This window comes from Peromyscus californicus, unplaced genomic scaffold (assembly GCF_007827085.1).
Source record: "Peromyscus californicus insignis strain IS unplaced genomic scaffold, ASM782708v3 Scaffold_6__1_contigs__length_162567912, whole genome shotgun sequence".
Classification (NCBI taxonomy): domain Eukaryota; kingdom Metazoa; phylum Chordata; class Mammalia; order Rodentia; family Cricetidae; genus Peromyscus; species Peromyscus californicus.
In genome coordinates, this window is record NW_026294584.1 from 147,976,559 (window position 1) to 147,995,557 (window position 18,999).

Genomic DNA, 18,999 nt, shown 5'->3' on the forward strand with positions numbered 1-18,999 from the left:
GAGTCGTCTAACTAGAAGCGGGAGCTGCCCGCTGCTCCTTTGCATTTTGGCCTCAGTTCAATTCAGTTCAGATGGGAAAAGAGTGAGCGCATGCTAATGCTACTTTACATAATAACATTTAAAAAAGTCTGGCTCCAGGGGCCCTCTGGTCATCTAGTGTCTTGCATAAGGATACCTTTCTGAAGAAAACTCCACAGATCTAGCCCAAGATGAGGTCCAGATGGTTTTCCTCCCCAGTCTCTTCCTTCCTCCTCCTCTGGTAGCACAACCACTTTCTCTCCCTCTCTCCCTCTTCCTCTCCCTCCTTCTTTCCCTCCCCCCCCTTTTTTTTTCCTTCTTTAGCTTCCTTAAACTTCACTTTGCAAAACCATGCCTCCACTAATGTCAGCTTGGTGAAACAAAGCCGTGTTCCTTTTGTTCGGGGTGAGAAAGACCACTGACCTGAGATGACATGCTTCAACTTACATTCTATATACATAGGAGACTCGCATTCTTTACACAGCTTTGTGACCACCCAGGTGGGGTGTGTGAGTGTGTGTGTGTGTGTGTGTGTGTGTGTGTGTGTGTGTGTGTGTGGGTACCTGTGCTTTTGATAAGGAGGGAGTTATCTGCACTTAATAAACAAATAAAGTTCCCTCCAGGTCTGTGACATGAACTACATGCCATAAACCAGAGTATGAGGAAAGTACATTAATAATGGTTTTTACCTCAACGGAACTGTGAAGGTGATATGTCTTAGAGAAACAAGCCTTCACCCACTTGTGACAATGACCTCACAACAGGCCTTGCAAAAGATTGTGCACAGATGGGGAGAAAATGGCATTAATCAGGCTCAAGGACCCAGCAAAAGGGAGCACACAATGCCACTTAGGTTCCTTCCTGTTGCCCTAAGATTTACCAGCAAAGAGAAAGAGCTCCGTGTAACACATCTCCCTGAAGATCTCCAGTGCAAAGTGGGTGAATTCTACACAAAGAGAATCCAATCCTTCTGTGAGAAATGCTGGTTTCATAAGGACAGGGCCAAGTGGCTGAGTGTAGGAGATGAGGCAAGAAGGAGAAGACCGGAAGTCCAAAGGGCAGAACCAGCTCAAAGTTCAGACTCTAGAAGAAGCCATCGTGGTCCTGTGTTAGGTTCCTGTGGCTGCCACACAGGTGGTCACAGGCACAAATGTCTTCCTTTAAGTTCTGCAGACTGTTAACTGTGCCGTAACACTTCTAGAGTCCAGGGGAGGGTCCTCCCTCACCTCTTTCGGCTTCTGGCGACTCCATCGCCTGCCTACGTTTGCCCCTTCCATCTCAATTACATCTGAAGTGGCCTTTTCCTCCTCCTCTGTGCCACACAGCTCTGAATGTTGCTTTGTCATCCATTTGAACACCCACCTTGATGACCCAGGATGGTCTCACCTCAAGTCCCTCTCCCTCCCAAACTGGGTCAGCATTCACTGGATCTAAAGATTGGGTTGTGGCTATGTCTTTGTGGTAGCACCTTCTGGCATCCTTGGTGCCACAATGGGGTAGCAGGATTAGGAGATGAGGAATCCAGGGTGAGACGTCATTGGGTGCCAGAAGGAAGGCAGCCACCAGGGTGATGTGTGGAGGGGATAGAAAAAGAGAAAGGAGTCTTGGGAGCCCCCATGGCAGTCCAATAGTGAACATTGGGTTATCTGCAGCCTGGGACTTGAATGTGACCATTCCTAAATCCCAATGGATCTTAGGGACTTCCTGTCTGAATGAAGATAGGCCCTGGAATTAGGGCCTATCTTAAGAGCCTGAAACATGCAGATTCAGACTTGGGCAAAATCCTGGAAGTGGTAAGTTGCTGACTCTGATGGGCAGCCCTGAGGTTATCTAAGGGCTTTAGGTTTTTTCCTAGACCCACCTGAACAGGGGTTACCCTGGCAGGACTAAGGAGGGCTTTCAGTGAGATGATGGTCCATGTAAACATTAGATTGCTTCTGACACTTAAGAGGAAGAAAAGGCAGAAGTCCATTCCCTGACCCCTGCGCTGCACACGCTCCTAGGATATGAGGACTTCTAGTCTCCTGCCATTTCCAAAAGACCTGCTCTCTATCATCTTTTCCAAGAGTACACATTTCTGGGTGTGGTGGAACACATCTGTAATCCTAGCATTTGGGAGGTGGAAGAAGGAGGGACCACAAGTTCAAGGCCAGTCTCAGAAACATCATGAGCTGGAAGCCAGACACATAAGATGCTGACTCAAAATCAATCAATCAGTCAACCAATCAATCAATCAAAACTTTATTAAACATTTTAAGAGAGTTGAAAATCAAACAGACAGCATGCTGCTTGACAGCTCCAGAGAGCTTGTGTGCATGGCTCATACCCTTGCATTTTGCTCAACTCCCTAGATGTCCAACCTGGGCCCTTATTGCTAGAGATCTGCCTCATTACTCATGACTGATGCCCCTACTAAGCTATTTCTAGCCTAGAATTCCATGATTTGACCAAAATGGTCTTAGCCAGGACCAGGGTGTGCCAGATCTTGTGTGAAGTTAGCTGTCTCCTGCTGGCTTGCAGCCTGAAGTTAATAGAGCAAGGAAAATACATTTGTAGAGTAGAAATCATGGCCCCATTTCTTCACATAAGCTCACTGATATCCAACTGTTTCAGGATAGGAGCCTGAACACGCACATCACCAAACTACTTTTCCTCAGGTTTACATGTTTATTTATTTGTTTGCATGTTGACTTGAAAGTCATACCCTACTGTCTTCATCCATTATATGTTACTATAACAGAATATTACAGACTTGGTGATTTGTAAAGAAAAGAAACTTATTCTTCACTGTTCTAGAGGCTGACAAGTTTAGGATATGGCATCAGTGTCTGGCAAAGGCCTTCTCACTGTGCCAAAGCATGACAGAGAGCAACACATTGTGAGGAAGCCTAGCACATGACAGAGAGATCGAGAAGGCCAGAGCAAGCGAGCTGAGGAAATTGAACTCACATTCACAACAAAGCCAGGTTGACAGCAACTAACCCACTTCTAAGATACTGACATTAGTCCATTCACAGGGCAGAGCCCTCCTAACCTAATCTCATTTCAATACTGCTACAATGTCAATTAAATTTCAACCTGAGTTTGGCAGAGGACATTCAAATCATATTACCTGCTTCCTATATGCCAAAAAGAGAAACAGTAACTTTCAGACCCTATGAAATTTCTCAGAAACCCAGAATTAGCATTTATCTATAAGAGCCAAGGGGTCTTCATTTATGCATTATATGGCCATCCTTATTGTTTGTCCATTATTGAAGGCAAGTCTGAGGGCACTGCACAGTAGTAGAATACTTGCTTATGAATGTTGAGTACCAAAGACTGTTGTGGTCTGCATAGATGAGCAGGTTGTCAATAAAGCTTTATAGTTCCTTCAGGAGATAAACTACAAAATGTAATTTAAGGATATCATCATGGTGGTAGGTATTCTACCAACCTCATCTCCACTTCCTTCATCAGTGACCCTTCTCTCTCCTGGAATCTCTACTTCCTATCATCCAACAATGGCTTAAAGGTCAGGGTCACTTTATGCCCAGGCTAAAGTCAAATTGAAAGCCATTAGCCTTCCCAAGTACTAGAAATAACTGTTATTGTCTATTTAAATAATACCTCTGAAAGACCTATCAAACCAAGTACAAATTTTAGAATACTATCTAATTATCATGGCTTAATTAATTAGATAGCTTAATTTTTAGTACAGGGAAATGATTTAGCTTGTTAAACTTTGACAAGGTATATGGAGGATGTAGGAAAAGGGTGATTAACCAGAAAAAGCATCATGGTCTAAATAGTGTGGCACACTGGTGGGGGGTGACAGTCAGCCAAGAATATCGTAAGGGCAAGTTATTTAACCTCTAAGCTCCAATTGCTTCATCTGCAAATAAAGATATTAATGACACCATTACGCAAGACTGTCTCTGCAATGTGTTTGGCATTATGCCTGGCTTAAAAGGAGCTTAAAAAAAAGTGTTAGCCAAGATATTGCCGGAGTATCATCAGTAATAATAACAATGATGATCTTTATCAGCAGTAGTAAGAACAGTGGTGGATATAATGTATCCCTAGGAAAGCTGGATTAAGTGGACCCAAAACAGCTAGTTAATGAAAGGGTAGAGAACTAAATTACAATTAACTAGAGTAGAAGCAGGGGTGGCCACATGAACTGCTGTGTTTAGAATGTAAAATGGTTCCCACAGGATCCCTTGTTTCAACATATACCCCTGCTGCTGGTGGCAGTGTTTGGGGACCCTTAGCATATGGTGCCTTGCTGGCAGAAGAGAGTTATTGAGGGCGGGGATGGAGGCGCCACAGCTCCGCCCCACTTCCTGTCTGCCCTCTGCTCCTGAGTGCGGAAATAATGTGACAAGCTATCTTATACTCCTAATGCTGTGCTTCCCTACCATGATGGACTGCATCTCTTCCCATGAGCCAGAATAAAGCCTTCCTTGAGGTCCTTTTGTTAACTGTTTTGTCACTACTGTAAAAAAAAAAAAAAACTAATATATTAATCTTAATCCGTGTTATAACTTTGCCTGGGATTCCCTACAAGGGAAACATCCTAGGAGATGGTTTTAGAATGAGATATGCAGGGCTTCAACCTTGGCTCTGTCACACTTGATATGTGTGACTTCAGGGAGTTTCAGCTCATCTCAGAGTTGCCGTGTCTTCATGGGAAATGGGAGTAATCACACTAGACGCAAGATTATACAAACAGCACACACAGATGCGGTAAAGATAATGTACCTAGTACCCAGCAAATACTGGTGGGTGGAGATCTTTCCCCTTCGTACTATGTTTGGCAGACAGCAAAATGGAACGTCCATCTGGATAGGTGAGAGACATAAGAACAAGTACCGTGGGCTCACTGTTCAGGGACAAAGATGCCACTAACTGCCTTACACTCCATTCCCACCTCTGCATCTGAAGGAATGTACAGTAGGGCACCCACACTTCATTACATCATGTGGTCATTCAGGGTTCACTGCAGTGTACCCTAATCAAAGGGAAGGCATGCAGCAAGAACATCACAGGAGCAGGTGTCCTTATCAATAACAAATGAAATCTCAGTGCACTTTTTTCTGCCCAAATATTGATGACTATTTTTTAGCTATAAATGTCAGAGCTAAAGATATCTTCCCATCGTTGCCCTGAGATGTCCACCATTTGATTTGAGTGACACAGATGATATGTCATCAGATAGTCCGAACAAGCTTCAGAACCCTTCTCTACTGTAAATGTTACTTTCCCTGATGGAAAGATCATTTCTGCTCTCAATAATATTGTTTCAATATGTATATTATTTTTCTTTTTCTAAATTCAAATAATATGCTTCCCCACATGCATTTCCATGCTAGTCCAAGATTCTGTTTTCTTTAGGTGTTTTGAAGTAAAGCTAATATGAATTTTGACATTTTAAGTACACTTTCAAAACACTCTCCTATGATTTTTACAACTGTTCCTGACACTAATATGCAGTCATGTGTCATTAGTCACTTAAATGTTTTCTATAATTATGTAGATTATGTTGACACTTTCTGGTAGGATGCTTGTAATTTACTATTTTGTCACTTGCAACGTTCTGAAATACATCAGATAACCATTTTCAATCATTTCCAGATTAAGCAGCTGTTAAAAGCTCCTGCTGTGTTGTGGCTCTTTTTTCTATAGTGTCATGTCCACTGTGGGCACAGGAGGCTCATAAATACACAGACTCTCTCTCTACTCTCACGTGGACCTATTTTTTTTATACTAGTAATGACCAAGTAATGTCACTGATGGTAGGATTCACAGTCAAAGAGAAATACTATTGTGCACAAGTCTTCAGATTAGCATATAGAACATGGAAGATGTGTTATAATAAAGGCCTGAATAATTGTCTTGGAAGGGGGAGACTGATGAGCTGCCCAGATGAGCCTAGGGAGAGTTCTACAAGTGAAGGATCTCTAATCTCTAATCTGAACCAGTTTAAGTAGGAGTTTAGTAAGTGAGAACTGGGAAGAAAAATTTCCTAGGCAGATGACTGGATCAAGCCATGGTCAAGAATGGTGAGGAGTTAAGGATGTCAGTGATGCAGGATACAAGCATTGGCCAGAGATACTGGAGAGCTGGTGGTCATTAATAAAGGGCATGGAAGCCACATTAGTGGGGAGAGGCAAACAGCTGTGTTTATTATATGTAAAAGAAGTGATGTGATTCAATGTCTTAGACTAGGATGGCCATAAGGGAAGGAAACCTCCCCATGTCAACTATTTTTAGTTCAAATATAAACACATTCCAAGTTGCCTCTGGGTAAAATGAAGGTATTAGAGAGATAAATACAGTGTTGGGAGCTATTTTCAGATACATTTGAAGAAAACAATAAGACAAATATGGTAGAGTATTATCACATATCAACTGACAGTCTCAAAAAGACTGAGGTCCACCACTCTGTTGCCATGGTGATGCACATGAACTTGTTAGACATAAACAATTTATGCTTGGGAACTTAATTCACTACACCTTTTCCAAATCAATGCAAGGTGACATGTTCCCATGATTTGGCCAACTTTTTGGTGACACTGACAGAGTACCATACCTCTGACAAATCTACACATGGCAGCAGAGCCCTGAGAGATTCTGGTACACCCATGGTTTTTGGTAGGCATGGCCTACCTGATCTGTACCAAGTCCAAGTGAAGGCAGTGATGGAGGTTGGTAGCAAGGAGTGATGAAAGCTGTCTAATTCAAATTCTACTTAGTTCCTTAATGACTGTACTGGTACTGGCTGGTTTGGTGTCAACTTGACACAAACTAGAGTCATCAGAGAGGAAGGAGTTTCAGTTGAGGAAATGCCTCCATGAGATCCAGCCATAACGCATTTTCTCAATTAGTGATCAATATGGAAGGGCCCAGCCCATGGTGGGTAGTGCTATCTATCCCTGGGCTGGTGGCCCTGGGTTCTATAAGAAAGAAGGCTGAGCAAGCCAGGTGAAGCAAGCCAGTAAGCCCCACCTTTCCATGGCTTCTGCATCAGCTCCTGTCTCCAGGATCCTGCCTTGCTTGAGTTCCTGGCCTGACTTTCCTCTGATGTTTGATGATGAATAGCAATGTAGAACTATAAGTCGAATAAGCCCTTTCCTTCCCAACTTGCTTTTTGGTCATGGTGTTTCACCGCAGCAAGAGAAAGCCTAACTAAGACAGTGGCAACAGATGCTGCTGATAGAATCACGTGCAAGGGAACGGTCTAAAAATGAATCAGGTAGTAAATGGATTAATAAATAAATGCACAATAAATTATGAGTTAGAGTAATATGTGATGCTTTAAGAAGAGAGATAAATATACATGAAAGAGAAATCATTTTTAAGTTTAAATAAAAATAAAGCAAAATAATTTAATAATTAAAAGAAAAATAAAGCAAAAAGGAAGAAAAATTCGACAAACTAAAAACATTTAATATATCACATATAAACAGTGAATATAGTGTATTAGTATGTCTTTCACACACAGACACATATGCACATGTACTCACATACAGACATGCATATGCACAGGCACACACACACACAAAACAAAACAAAAACAAACAAACAAACAAACAAACAAAAAACACCATACAATTCCCTTAAGGAACTGTTCCTCTTTCTCACACGGTTCTGAGAATTCTTGGTGAATGAAGAGGAGTGGATGGAGGAACTGGCCCCTGAGTCAAGACAGTAACTTCTCACAGGGATCCCCACCCATGTGATAAACCATTACCCATAGGTCTGAAAACACATCTGCCTTTTATCTCAGGGCTTCATCCTGGAAGTGGGAATGGAAAGTGACACTTTCTAAATGTTAAAGAACTAAAGAATAGGAAAAGTTTTGTAAGTGAAAGAATGTAAAATGCTCTGGTCTTCAACTTCCCCAGACACTCTGCAAATACAGCCTTTCTAGTCTCAGACCGTCATGGTTGTTGCATTTCTAGGGGACAAATCTCCCATGGAAACTGACATGCTTCAGGGTGACCTACATGATCCCATGCATTAGCAGGTTTCTTTTTTCTTTTTTTTTTTTGGTATTCCTCAGCTAGGAAAGATGGAAAGTACCAGATACCTCCCTTCCCCTTCCCACTGCCAGGTGGGTGGGGAGGACTGCATTGGTAAGGGGGCAACCCACTCATCTGTGCCACACAGGGGCAATCATGCGCTAAATAGCACTTCTCTTCAGGCTACAATGTGAAAAACCTTCCCGCCCAGGCCTAGGAACATGAGAGTATGCAGAGGAACAAAGGGAGAGCCCACAGCCCAACACCATCGGGAAGAAAATGAGGTGTAAAGCTCTAGTATCCCCAGTGTGGGTACACAGGGGCAGCCCTCTAATAACACAGCAAACAGGCAGCCCTGAGCTGAGAGGCTACCCAACTGCATCCAACAAGAGCAACTATGTACTCAGAGAACCTGCTAGCATACCAAGCCCCTTATTTTGCAGCCCAGGGCGCCCTTGTGACAGCCTTTTACGAATCAGAAGGCAAGTGTGAAGGAGTATTAATTCAGTAGGGAATCCAGCTTCTGTGCCTATGTCCCAGTTGAAGAAAACACAGGAAAGAGCTATTGATTCTAAACATTTAGAAAATTACCAGGTTCATGAGAACTTTGAGTATGGCTAAGGACAGGATAGAGAACAATGCAAGTTTTAAATGGGTCTCTTACCTTCTTGTCACTCAGGCCAGAAACCTGGTCCACATACTCCTCTTGGATCATGAAGGCTGCTAAGTTGGCAGTGTAGCTGGCCAGGAAAATGACAGCAAAGAAGGCCCACACTGACACCATAATCTTGGAGGTGGTCCCCTTTGGGTTCTGCACAGGTACGGAGTTGTTGAACACCAGACCCCAGAGTAACCAAATTGCTTTGCCAATGGTGAAAGATGGGCCGCCTGGCTCTGGTGTGACACAAAAGACAGGGAGAAAAATTTAAGTCTGAATAATTGGATCTATTTCAGTCTATAAGAGCTGGAAATTCCCTGGCAAGAGCCGGAAACCCCTTTAATGACAGTTTCACAATTCAAGAGCATGTGTCTCCCCTGGGGGCCTGAGGAAGCCAGAAGAGGGTTTCTTAGAAGAAAATCCAGAGCGCTAGGGTGTGGGGAGAGCTTTCTCCAAATAAAATGCTTTCCACCTTCATACAATAGGCCATCAAGATCTTTTGGGTGAAAGTTGGGTAACAATGGCCAACTATGCCAATACGGTCACATTGACCATTTTTCTTAAAATTTACCATTATATCTATCAAGGAAGTATTTTAACTTCCAAGATATCAGCAAGAATTGTGTGAATCCCTTTCTACCATTGTCATAGAAATCCATGTTGAATTTCACCAGTGCTGGATGACTGAATGCACTTTTGGCTAAGTGTTTTTTAGCTTCTATTCCTTAGTAGCTGATATCTTAAAAATGACCTCGATTCTCCTAACTCATCCAATGCCAACCCTTCCCAACTAGCCTAATGCAGCCACAGCTTCTGTACAAGGAAGCCCAGCTAAGAGACCATTGACTCTTGGCCTGGCCATGTACATCAAGAATGTAGCTGTTCTTGACATATGTCCCTCTATCTGATCTTAGGGCTTCTGCCCATAAGTGATTGGTGACTTGGCTATTGTCCCTGCTTGATGAGGGAGAGACCTTGTGTGTTAGCTGAATCTTTGTGCACACTTCCACTACAGAAATGAATCTCTACCCACAGAGTTTTCCAATCTATTAACAAAGGCCTTGGAATGTTTGCTGTGATGCTGACAGCATGTGCTCATGTTGAACTTATCTATCTGTGCACATACATCTGTGCGTATGGACTTGACTTCATACAATAGATGTGCAAGTAGAAAGTTGTTTACCAAGCAAAATTTTGCAAACTGTGCAATGGTCTAAGGAGACTTGATACTTAGAGTGGAACAGAGCTGGATTCCTCTGTAAAGAGAAGCATTCTAAAGTAACATGTTTGTAAATCTGAATTTTTGTGTTCTGGTTTTCTATTTTTTTTCCAGGGGGAAAGGTCTACCCTATTTTTGGCTCTTAACAATGTTGACCTTTGTCTACACTTCTGGGATCCTCATATGGTTCACCCACTAGAACCTCTCAGGTTAGAATATAGGTCACTGCAGCTAGCTAGCCTTTAGCATAGGTGGGAAGTCAATGACCACACCATATTGTGGAGACATGGAGAACTCCACCTCAGAAAACATACCAAACTTGGAAGTCCACTGGTGAAGCAATAGTTCTGAAGTTTGGACTTTGAATCCCACCAAAGCCTGAATGGCATGTTTACTGAACACTGTTGCCAGGTGACCACCCTAGAGGTTCTTATTAAACAGATACCAGGGGAATCTGGCTATTCTAATAAGACCAAGGTAAATAACCACTACTTTGAAACATACAATGTCTAAGCCTCATCCTAGGTTTAGTAAATCAGCAGACTAGGTCCAAGCACCTTTGTCTTTTAAGTGCCCATTTTGCAATTCTTATTAATACCTAAGATGAAGAACCTGTCCTCTTGGAAGTACATTCCAGGATAACTAGAATTCTAGAAGGAAAAGATTTAGAAGAAGCAGCATATTTATTAATCCTGGGGCTTCTATGAAGTTCTAAAGGAGCTATTTCTCAGATTCTCATGACTGCTTCAGAGTTCAACGAAGTTTTCAAAAGTATCAAAAGTGCTTCGAACAGAGACCAGTTTCCCCCTATTGATGCCTACCTACTCAGGAAATGAGACCCATTCTATAGTAGCTACAAGTGAGAACTGGCCTTCTGTGGCCTTTTTATTTCAAGCATGCTACTTCTATACTCCCTGGGAGGGGGGTTGGGCCAAAGACACAGGTTGTGGAGACCCTGTAACTCTGTAGTAACCCTTCAGCTATGGGAAGCTCCAATGGCCACAATAATTTTCATATACCCTCTGTGCAGTCTAATTTTTCTTAATCTTACTCTTTGTATATAGCCTGCCTTTTCCCTCATATTTCTCCCAATAAATTGCCCATAACTTACAGTTTACAAATAGTGTCCAGACACATATTAACCATCTCCATGATCAATCTTTCTTCTCACTGCTTTCTTCTTACTGTACTTACTGCTACACTGACATGCTAATGGTCCCCAGCCTCACAGAAAGTAGAGAGATTACAGGTAACAAACAATGAGTATAATGGGTCTGAGTTGTGAAGTAGGGGCAGGGCAGAGATGCAGGAGTCCCACGTAGCCTTACCTCTGCCATCAGCAAGGCACCTGTTGTAACCCACAGGGCTGAAGTATTCAAAGACAAAGACAGCCACAGCAGAGACAATGAGCAGCATCACAAACATCATTACCCACACGTCAGCACTGAATGGCTCTGGGAAGGAAAGCAAAACAGTGCTCAGGGTCAAAACAGAACAAGCAGCTCATCACTTCCATAATCATCTGCTCATGCAAACACCTCTTTGGGGAGGAGCGAGCCACAAGTGTGCTGTGTGCCCTCAGAGAGCCAGGGTTCAATTTGGGAGACATAAGATACACTCAAGCAACTGCTTTTCCACCTGGGCATGTAAAGATCACTGTTATCAAATACATAAAGGCCCCATCTGATTTGTGAGCCTTTCTTGGCTTTATTGGGGGCAATTTCTTTCACTCTCTGACCAAATTTTGATCTTTCAATGAATGGTGCAGTTGGAAGAAGTGGATATGCTATGAGTAAATGATATTAAACTGACTTGCTTTACATCCTCCTCAACACGGCCATACTGTGAAGGGAGCCTTCCCCAGTGTTTGGGAGTCTTGTGGACAAATTCTTGACAAATGCAGGTACTACGTTAGAGCTGAGTTGGTTTGGCAATACTGTCATACAATGAATAGCCATTCCCCTTCACTTTTGTGTCCACACACTTCTCTTAATGTCCAGCCTGTAGTTACTTTTTCAGCCTACTTTGTTGTGGTAAATCGTAGTAGATATCATTAAGATATGAGAGTATGCATTAATTGGTTAAAAAAAACTGCATTGACTCTCAGTGTCTACAATGGTGGACATTTCTTAGGGAACAAGGGAACAGGCATCATTTGTGAATCACAGAGCAGCTACAATCTGTCTCTTATTACTAAGCAATGCATTGATGGGCTAAGGCTAGACGAGAGAACAAGACTGTCCTGTGCATGCTTTCTTCAGTATCTCATCGTATTTGCTACATCTATTCCATCTGAGCCAAATCTCTCTGGTTTAGAGGGACCCATAAGCTGAACACTACATTCCAATAAGCCATCTCTATGATGCCTTAGATGCAAAAGGATGATGGTAATTCTGTCCCATGATACAGTGCCGATCAATTGTGTCCCAAAATAGTTCTGGCCTTTTTAGCTGTCACATCACATTGTAAACTCATAATAAGTGAATTAACATGCTGTTTTCCCCTTCTTCCAAGTCATTAATAAAGATGAAGTTGAGAGAGGGGGAAGTTGGCTGAAAATTAGAAAATACGTTTCCCACTCTGAAACCTACTTTATTATTGAACTTCCAATGGGATTATAAAAGCCTGGTCACTTAATCAATTTAAAAATACTTTAACAAATCCCCAGAGCTTAACACACCACTGTGAAATACAAAGCTTTCAGTGGCAGCAGGAGTTTAAACCTACAGGGTACATTTGAGTCTGCTTCAACTGGGGCAGGGAAAACCTCCTCCACCCTTGACTATAATGGATGAAAATCCACCCTGGTTTCACGCTTTTCTATGATTGGCCAAGAATTGAAAGAATGCTTCATATCTGTGATTTCTCTCTCCTCCTACCTATTCCTGCCTCATCTAGCTTAGGGCAACTTTCTGCAAACAAATGTACCAAACATCTTTATTGGTTTTTACAACTTATAAAGGACTTCCCCATGTACCATTATTTATAATCTTTCTAATAGGCTTCTCATTATTGGGTGGCTATATTTATTTTACAGTAAATTAAGTGTGAGAGGGCAAGGTTCTTTCTACAGTCATGCTCAGAAAGTGGCAGTCAGGTTATGAGCTGAGGGTACCCGGAAACATTGCCTATGTTTCCCACAATATTATGTTGCATATTTATCTCTGTCCACTACAATGGCTACAGGTTGTGGAGTGAACTAGAACACAGGCTAGGATGACAACCATTTCTGGGCTTTATCATAAAACTCCTGGAAAATGCTTCACCATGGGTAAGAAGATTGGCTAAGAAATGTAAGTAACTTATAGTAAAGTTTTATAGACTCTATAATCCCATTTAGTGGTACATTAATTGAATTAATCCCATCACAGACAGAATTTAAATAAAGACTAGTCATCATCTCTTCTAATATTTTCATTTAAAAAATGTTCTTCCCCTTATAGTGATTGTGACTAATCCAAAGGCTTATAACTTGTTTATGACCAGACAAGGTTTGCTTTCTCGTAGCCCAATGTTCTGTTTTCAAGGTGACATTTTATTTTTCAACCCCTGGCTCCATAGCCCCAACCAAAAAACCAAAAACAAAAAACAAAAAAATATACACATATGGTATATGAGCTCACAAAAGACCTCATCTAATTGAAGTTGTGGCCTTATCTCACCCAGTCTTAAATCATATCTAATGCCTTTTTACATTTGAGTGATGCTGGAGAGTGGGCAAGTAGAGAAGGTTACTAGGGACGAAGGTGAGAAAGGGGGTAGGAAGAAGCCAGATGAGCTCTGGCTAGCAAAATCTCAGAAAACTCATGTGAAAACAGAAAATGTTTAGGTGTTCATATGTATGTTAGCCCTGAGCTCAATTCTTGAAGATAATTAAAAAATAAATAGGTCTTTCAGTTAGGTGATGGTTTGAATGAAAATGGTCCCCACAGAATCATGTATTTGCCTGCTTAGTCCCCAGTTGATAAACTGTTTAAAAAGGATTAAGATGTAGCCTTGTTAGAGGGGGTGTGTCACTGGGAGTGGGCTTTAAGGTTTCAAAAACCCATTCCAAGCCCAGTGTCTCTCTCTTTCAATACCTGCTGTCCATGGATCAGGATGTAACGCACTCAGCTACTGCTCCAGCTCCATGACTGTCTGCTTACTGCCATGATGATAACGGATTAACTCTGAATTTATAAGCAAGACCTCAATCAAAGACTTTGTTTCATATGAGTTGCCTTGGTCATGGTGTCTCTCTACACCAATAGAATAGTAAGTAAGACAGAAGATATCTAGACTTAGAAATTATTAATGCAGAAAGAAGTCTTATAGGTCAACTGATTGAGATGCCATATTCTGTGGATGAGGAAAATGGAGTCCCAGGATAGAGCACATTTTCTTAAAGCCAAATGAACATTAAGTGATAAAAAAGGGACTATATGGGACTTCTCCTTACCATTCTCCAAGTATTTTCTTGTAGGGCAACATACCGCCTTGATTTCTAGGTGTTCTTAATTTTTGTGTTTAAGAATAACCATGTATACCCAAATGAATTTCCTGTCTGAATTAAACTCTCAACAAATCATGTCCTGCAATTGTTTCTCATTCCAGCTACTTGTCCTTGAGTCCATTTCCTGTCATCAGTAAACATGTGATTTACCTAAGAAGGCAGAAGGTGACACAGTCCCATTGCTGCGTGATACCATGACACTGATGCCAGTCTCTATGAAGGGCACAGAGAAGTCAACAACCTCTGATCGTTCTTCATTGATAGTTAGTGACCCCACTGCCATGTAGGCCCTCTTCATGACCACCTGAAAAAAAAGGTACAATGCTCCAATTAGAATGTTATAGAAGGCAGGTCTACCACAAGCAAAATTATCATGGCTCAGCAGTCATTTGGGCACCATCCCTAGAATACCATTCCCCTCCTCTGTGGGTCTGTTGTTGGCCTGGAGCTCACCCATTTAGCTAGCCTGGGTGGCCACCATGCCCCAGGAATCCTTCCCGGCACTGGGATTATAAGCACATATTATTGTACTTGAAATTTCATTCGGGTTCTAGGGATCAAAGTCAGGTCCTCATGACTATGAGACAAGCACACTACTGGCTGAGCTTTTTCTCCTCCTCTCTAGTTACTCTTTTACATCTTGTTAAGTTCACAAGATAAACCTTTAACAGTGTTTAAGCGAAACGTAAGTGCACAATGGAAATGACTCTGTCATGCCCCTGCCCCTGATACTGACCTCACCAATCATGCCATTCCAGGTCCCATTGATTTTCTTCCCATGCTTGCCGTTGGTCACCAGGTACAGGTCATAGGTGAACTTCACAGACTTAGAAATTTTCTTCAGGATATCAATACAGAACCCCTTGCAGCATTTTTTGATGTAGCCTGGCTCCTCATCTGTTTTATTCCTGCCCAGTTAAAGAAAAAAAAAAACAAATAATCAAAGCAAGACTTTGTATAGGAAGGAAAATTACTTTTTCATTAAAACTCCAACCTCAACCTCCTCTCTCACGGTACAGTTTATTCCTGAGTAAGGAAAGAGATCAGACCTAGAACTGTGGTATTTTTTATTATCTCGGGATCCTGAGCCATATCACGGCACACTTTTTAATGTTCCTTTGAAGTACAACATAGACGAGGAAAAGGCATGTACCCTACAGGTTCAGCTGAATGGATTTTTCATTGAGTTCATGGTTTTCATCAAAACCTGAACTCAGGTACAAAGTGCCTACCAGATCCTGAGGGACTTGCAGTTGGCCCTCTGAGATGCTTCTTCCCACCCTCATCTGAGAATACTCCAAACCCAACTTTTGACAGCATAAATCAAATGGAATTATTTCAAAAATAGGTCTAATTCTCAAAATGATAGCTTAGATAGAACATATTTCCGCACCCAAAGAAACCTAAAACTCAGCAGACTTGAGGTCCCAGGCACTGGGGCTGAGCAAGGTCAAAGGAACCTTAACAGAGAAGTCATTGTCTCAGGTCAGGGTTTTAGATGGAGCCACACATCCAATCAAAGCTCCCATTGATCTGACAGCCTAATGGCAGCTGAGAATTTCACAGGGTGCCTAACTCCAGGTCAGCAAACAGCACATCTGACTCTCTCCCAGGCCACCTATAACCACCCATCTAGGGAGGCGTCATACTCAGAGATGATGCGCTTCTGGCATGGGACTGTATTCCTCATACAGGTTCCACTGAGAGGGTCCACACTTTCCACAATGACAAATGGAGCCTCCTCCAAGGTCACGATGCTCAGATGGTCATCCTCCTGCTCTTCGGTCTCAGGACACATTCGAGGCCACACATAATATTTCATCTGAAGAGACTTGTCTTTCCATTTCCCCACCTGCACAAGAGATGGAAAAGGGCTCAGCCACCGCAGACCACTGTCTCCTAGCCTCCCCCAGTCTTCTCTGAACGGTCTCGGAAGCTACTAAACAAAGGCAAACCAATACCAGCATAGCACACAATGGAGAGAATGCTTTCTAAAACAGATGCTGAAAATGAAATGACTGTTCATTCAAGAGAAGTAATCCTTTCATTCACTTACCCTCTCAATTAGTATTGAATGAGGACCTACAATGGTCTGGGGACCCTCCAAAACCCTATAGCTTCTGTATCAAGAGCTATGAAATTCTTCACTTTCCTGGGTCATGTGGCTGTGGGGTTTGTTTGTTTGTTTGTTTGTTTTACTCAACTATAATAACAAACATAATCCTGAGATTAGCAAAGAGTATTAGGAAAGATAAGAGAGTGCCTGTAGCAAATGAGGTAGCTGGATGTGCTCTGAGTTATAACAGAGGTTCGCTGGGGAATTGTTCATAGAACTATAAATCTCTGATTTACAATAAAATAAGGTTACATTGTGATGAAGGAATATAGACATCACTTGCTTGGAGAAGAGTGTGTGGTTGAGTTGGTGACAATTGCATGTGTCAATGCAGAGTTGCACCTGCTGAACTAAGAAGACACCCTGGGATGAAGCAGATTTCTCTGTGAGCAGCCGTGTGGGGCCACAAAGACTGTGCTACCCATCACTAGGAAAAACCATCGTCATGACTCTAATGGGAAAGGTGTGCATTCCTAATGCCAACTCAAACTCCCTCTCATCTTTGGTCCCTCTTCTGTCTTCACTTAAGTGTGATTAGTTCCCCCCTCTAGCTTGTCCCACAAAGCTGATCACTTTACTTCCATGGCCAAATTAGGACCCCATAGCCACCACCTTGCTTAGTACATCTTTATAACATGGGCACTGATTTTGTGTCTTAGACTGCCTTGTTTGGCATTTGCACAGTTTTCCTCTGGCATTAACTCTGGTGCTAGCTGTTTTGCTTTTATCCCCAAAGCTCTTTTGCTTCTAGGTTCAGAATTAAGCATGGAACCCAATGTTTTCGTTCCTTTATATGTATAGATGCACCATGACCTCTGATGGGATTATGACCTAATAAGCCCATAATAACTTGAAAATGTAATATGAAAATGTATTGAACACTTTTGACCTACCATATATCACCAGTACCAAATTGAAAATATAGACACACACACACACACACACACACACACACACACACACACACACACACACACGAAAACAGGGTCTAGGGAGATGGCTCAGCCGATTGGCAAAGAGCTTGTTGAGCACTTCCCTTAATGCCAGGTGTGGTGTCATGCACTTGTCATTTGGATGCTGGGGAGAAAATGAAAGGAAAATCTTAGGGACTTGTGGGCCAGCCAGCCTAGCCTAATCAATGAGCCCAGGTCCCAGTGAGAGATCGTGTCTCAAAGTACAAGGTGGATATCCCTTGAGGAACAACAGGCAAGGTTGACCTCTACCATACCATTCATACCCAAACACAGATACACACACACACACACACACACACACACACACACACACACACACACACACAGACCTTTGCACACATAGAGAAGATAAGTAAAATAAAATGAAACATGGTTTCTATTGGGCGCAAATCACTTTCATGTCATCACAAAGTTGAAAAATCACAAGCTGTCCTAAGGTGGAGACTGCTCACTCTTCAATAAACTATTGATCTTGATTTTGTTGCAAATCTGTTCCCCTCATGTTGCTAAGGCTATCTCCAAATGACTTCCCAGATGCATGGAGAGCCTTGGAGAGAAAAGACACAGCCCTGGAGACCCACTGAATCACATCCATTCCCAAGCAAGAATATTTACTCCAGGGGCCAAAGCAATATTAGTTTATGCATGTTTGATTATGTGGGAATGGTTGAAAAGCTTTACAAGGCCTATTTTTATTTATTTTTAAGTCCTATCATCTTCCCTCAATACATCCTTTGACCTTTTTTCTTTTAAATACAATTGTATTGTTGTGTCTTTATAACAACTAGCCTGTACTAGAGAGGTCTAGCCTTGTGACTCCTGCAGGACTTCTGAGCTCACATGGTATCCCCGAGACACTGCTTCCAGGTGGCTTTCTGAAATCACAACTTTGAACGTTGGTGATTAGATTAGCTGTAGAATGCTTTCAGCACAAACATGAAGACCTAAGTTAGATCGCTAGCATGCATGTGTAATCTCAACTCAGGGGCAGCAGAAAGAGGTGCATCCTCAGAGTTCACTGGCCAGACAGCCTAGGCTAATTTGAGCACTTCAGATACAGTGAAAGAGTCTGTCTCAAAAATAATGTGGCAAGAAAATAAAGTAAGCACTCACTGTCCACTGACAGCCTCCATACATATACATGTACATGGGCACACACACATTACACACACACACACACACACACACACACACACACACACACACCTCATGACTTTGTCATACATGTCCATTCAAAAATTTCAACAACTTCTCTCAGTCCTTAGCATTGTGTCCAAACGTCTCACCTACATGTTCAAGTCCTGTGTGTTAGCCTAGCCTACCTCTATCTAATCAATGTCAGTGCCATGGATCATGAGACTCAGAAAAGGAAGTCATTTGATTTAGGGATGCTCAACATAGGTCAGCCAGGGACAGATGGTAAAAAATAACAGTGGTAATTTCTTTACTAATAGACTTAATGCATCTGTGGGAGACAATGCTGTGGAGAGAGCTTTTTGGCAAAGTTTCCCCTGAC

The 18,999-nt window shown here is 42.2% G+C and overlaps 1 protein-coding gene across 3 annotated transcripts in view; it reads right to left on the bottom strand.

The window, feature by feature from the left end:
• The window catches only part of Grin2b (glutamate ionotropic receptor NMDA type subunit 2B), a 459,161-nt gene that overhangs the window by 46,764 nt on the left and 393,398 nt on the right, over window positions 1-18,999 (bottom strand). For all 3 annotated transcript variants that reach the window (XM_052722258.1, XM_052722259.1, XM_052722257.1), the window contains 5 exons: window positions 16,043-16,245; window positions 15,130-15,301; window positions 14,544-14,697; window positions 11,230-11,355; window positions 8,689-8,918 (listed from right to left, as the gene is read on the bottom strand). In XM_052722258.1, the coding sequence (XP_052578218.1) occupies window positions 8,689-8,918; window positions 11,230-11,355; window positions 14,544-14,697; window positions 15,130-15,301; window positions 16,043-16,245 (885 nt within the window). The remainder of the gene's footprint in view (window positions 1-8,688; window positions 8,919-11,229; window positions 11,356-14,543; window positions 14,698-15,129; window positions 15,302-16,042; window positions 16,246-18,999) is intronic.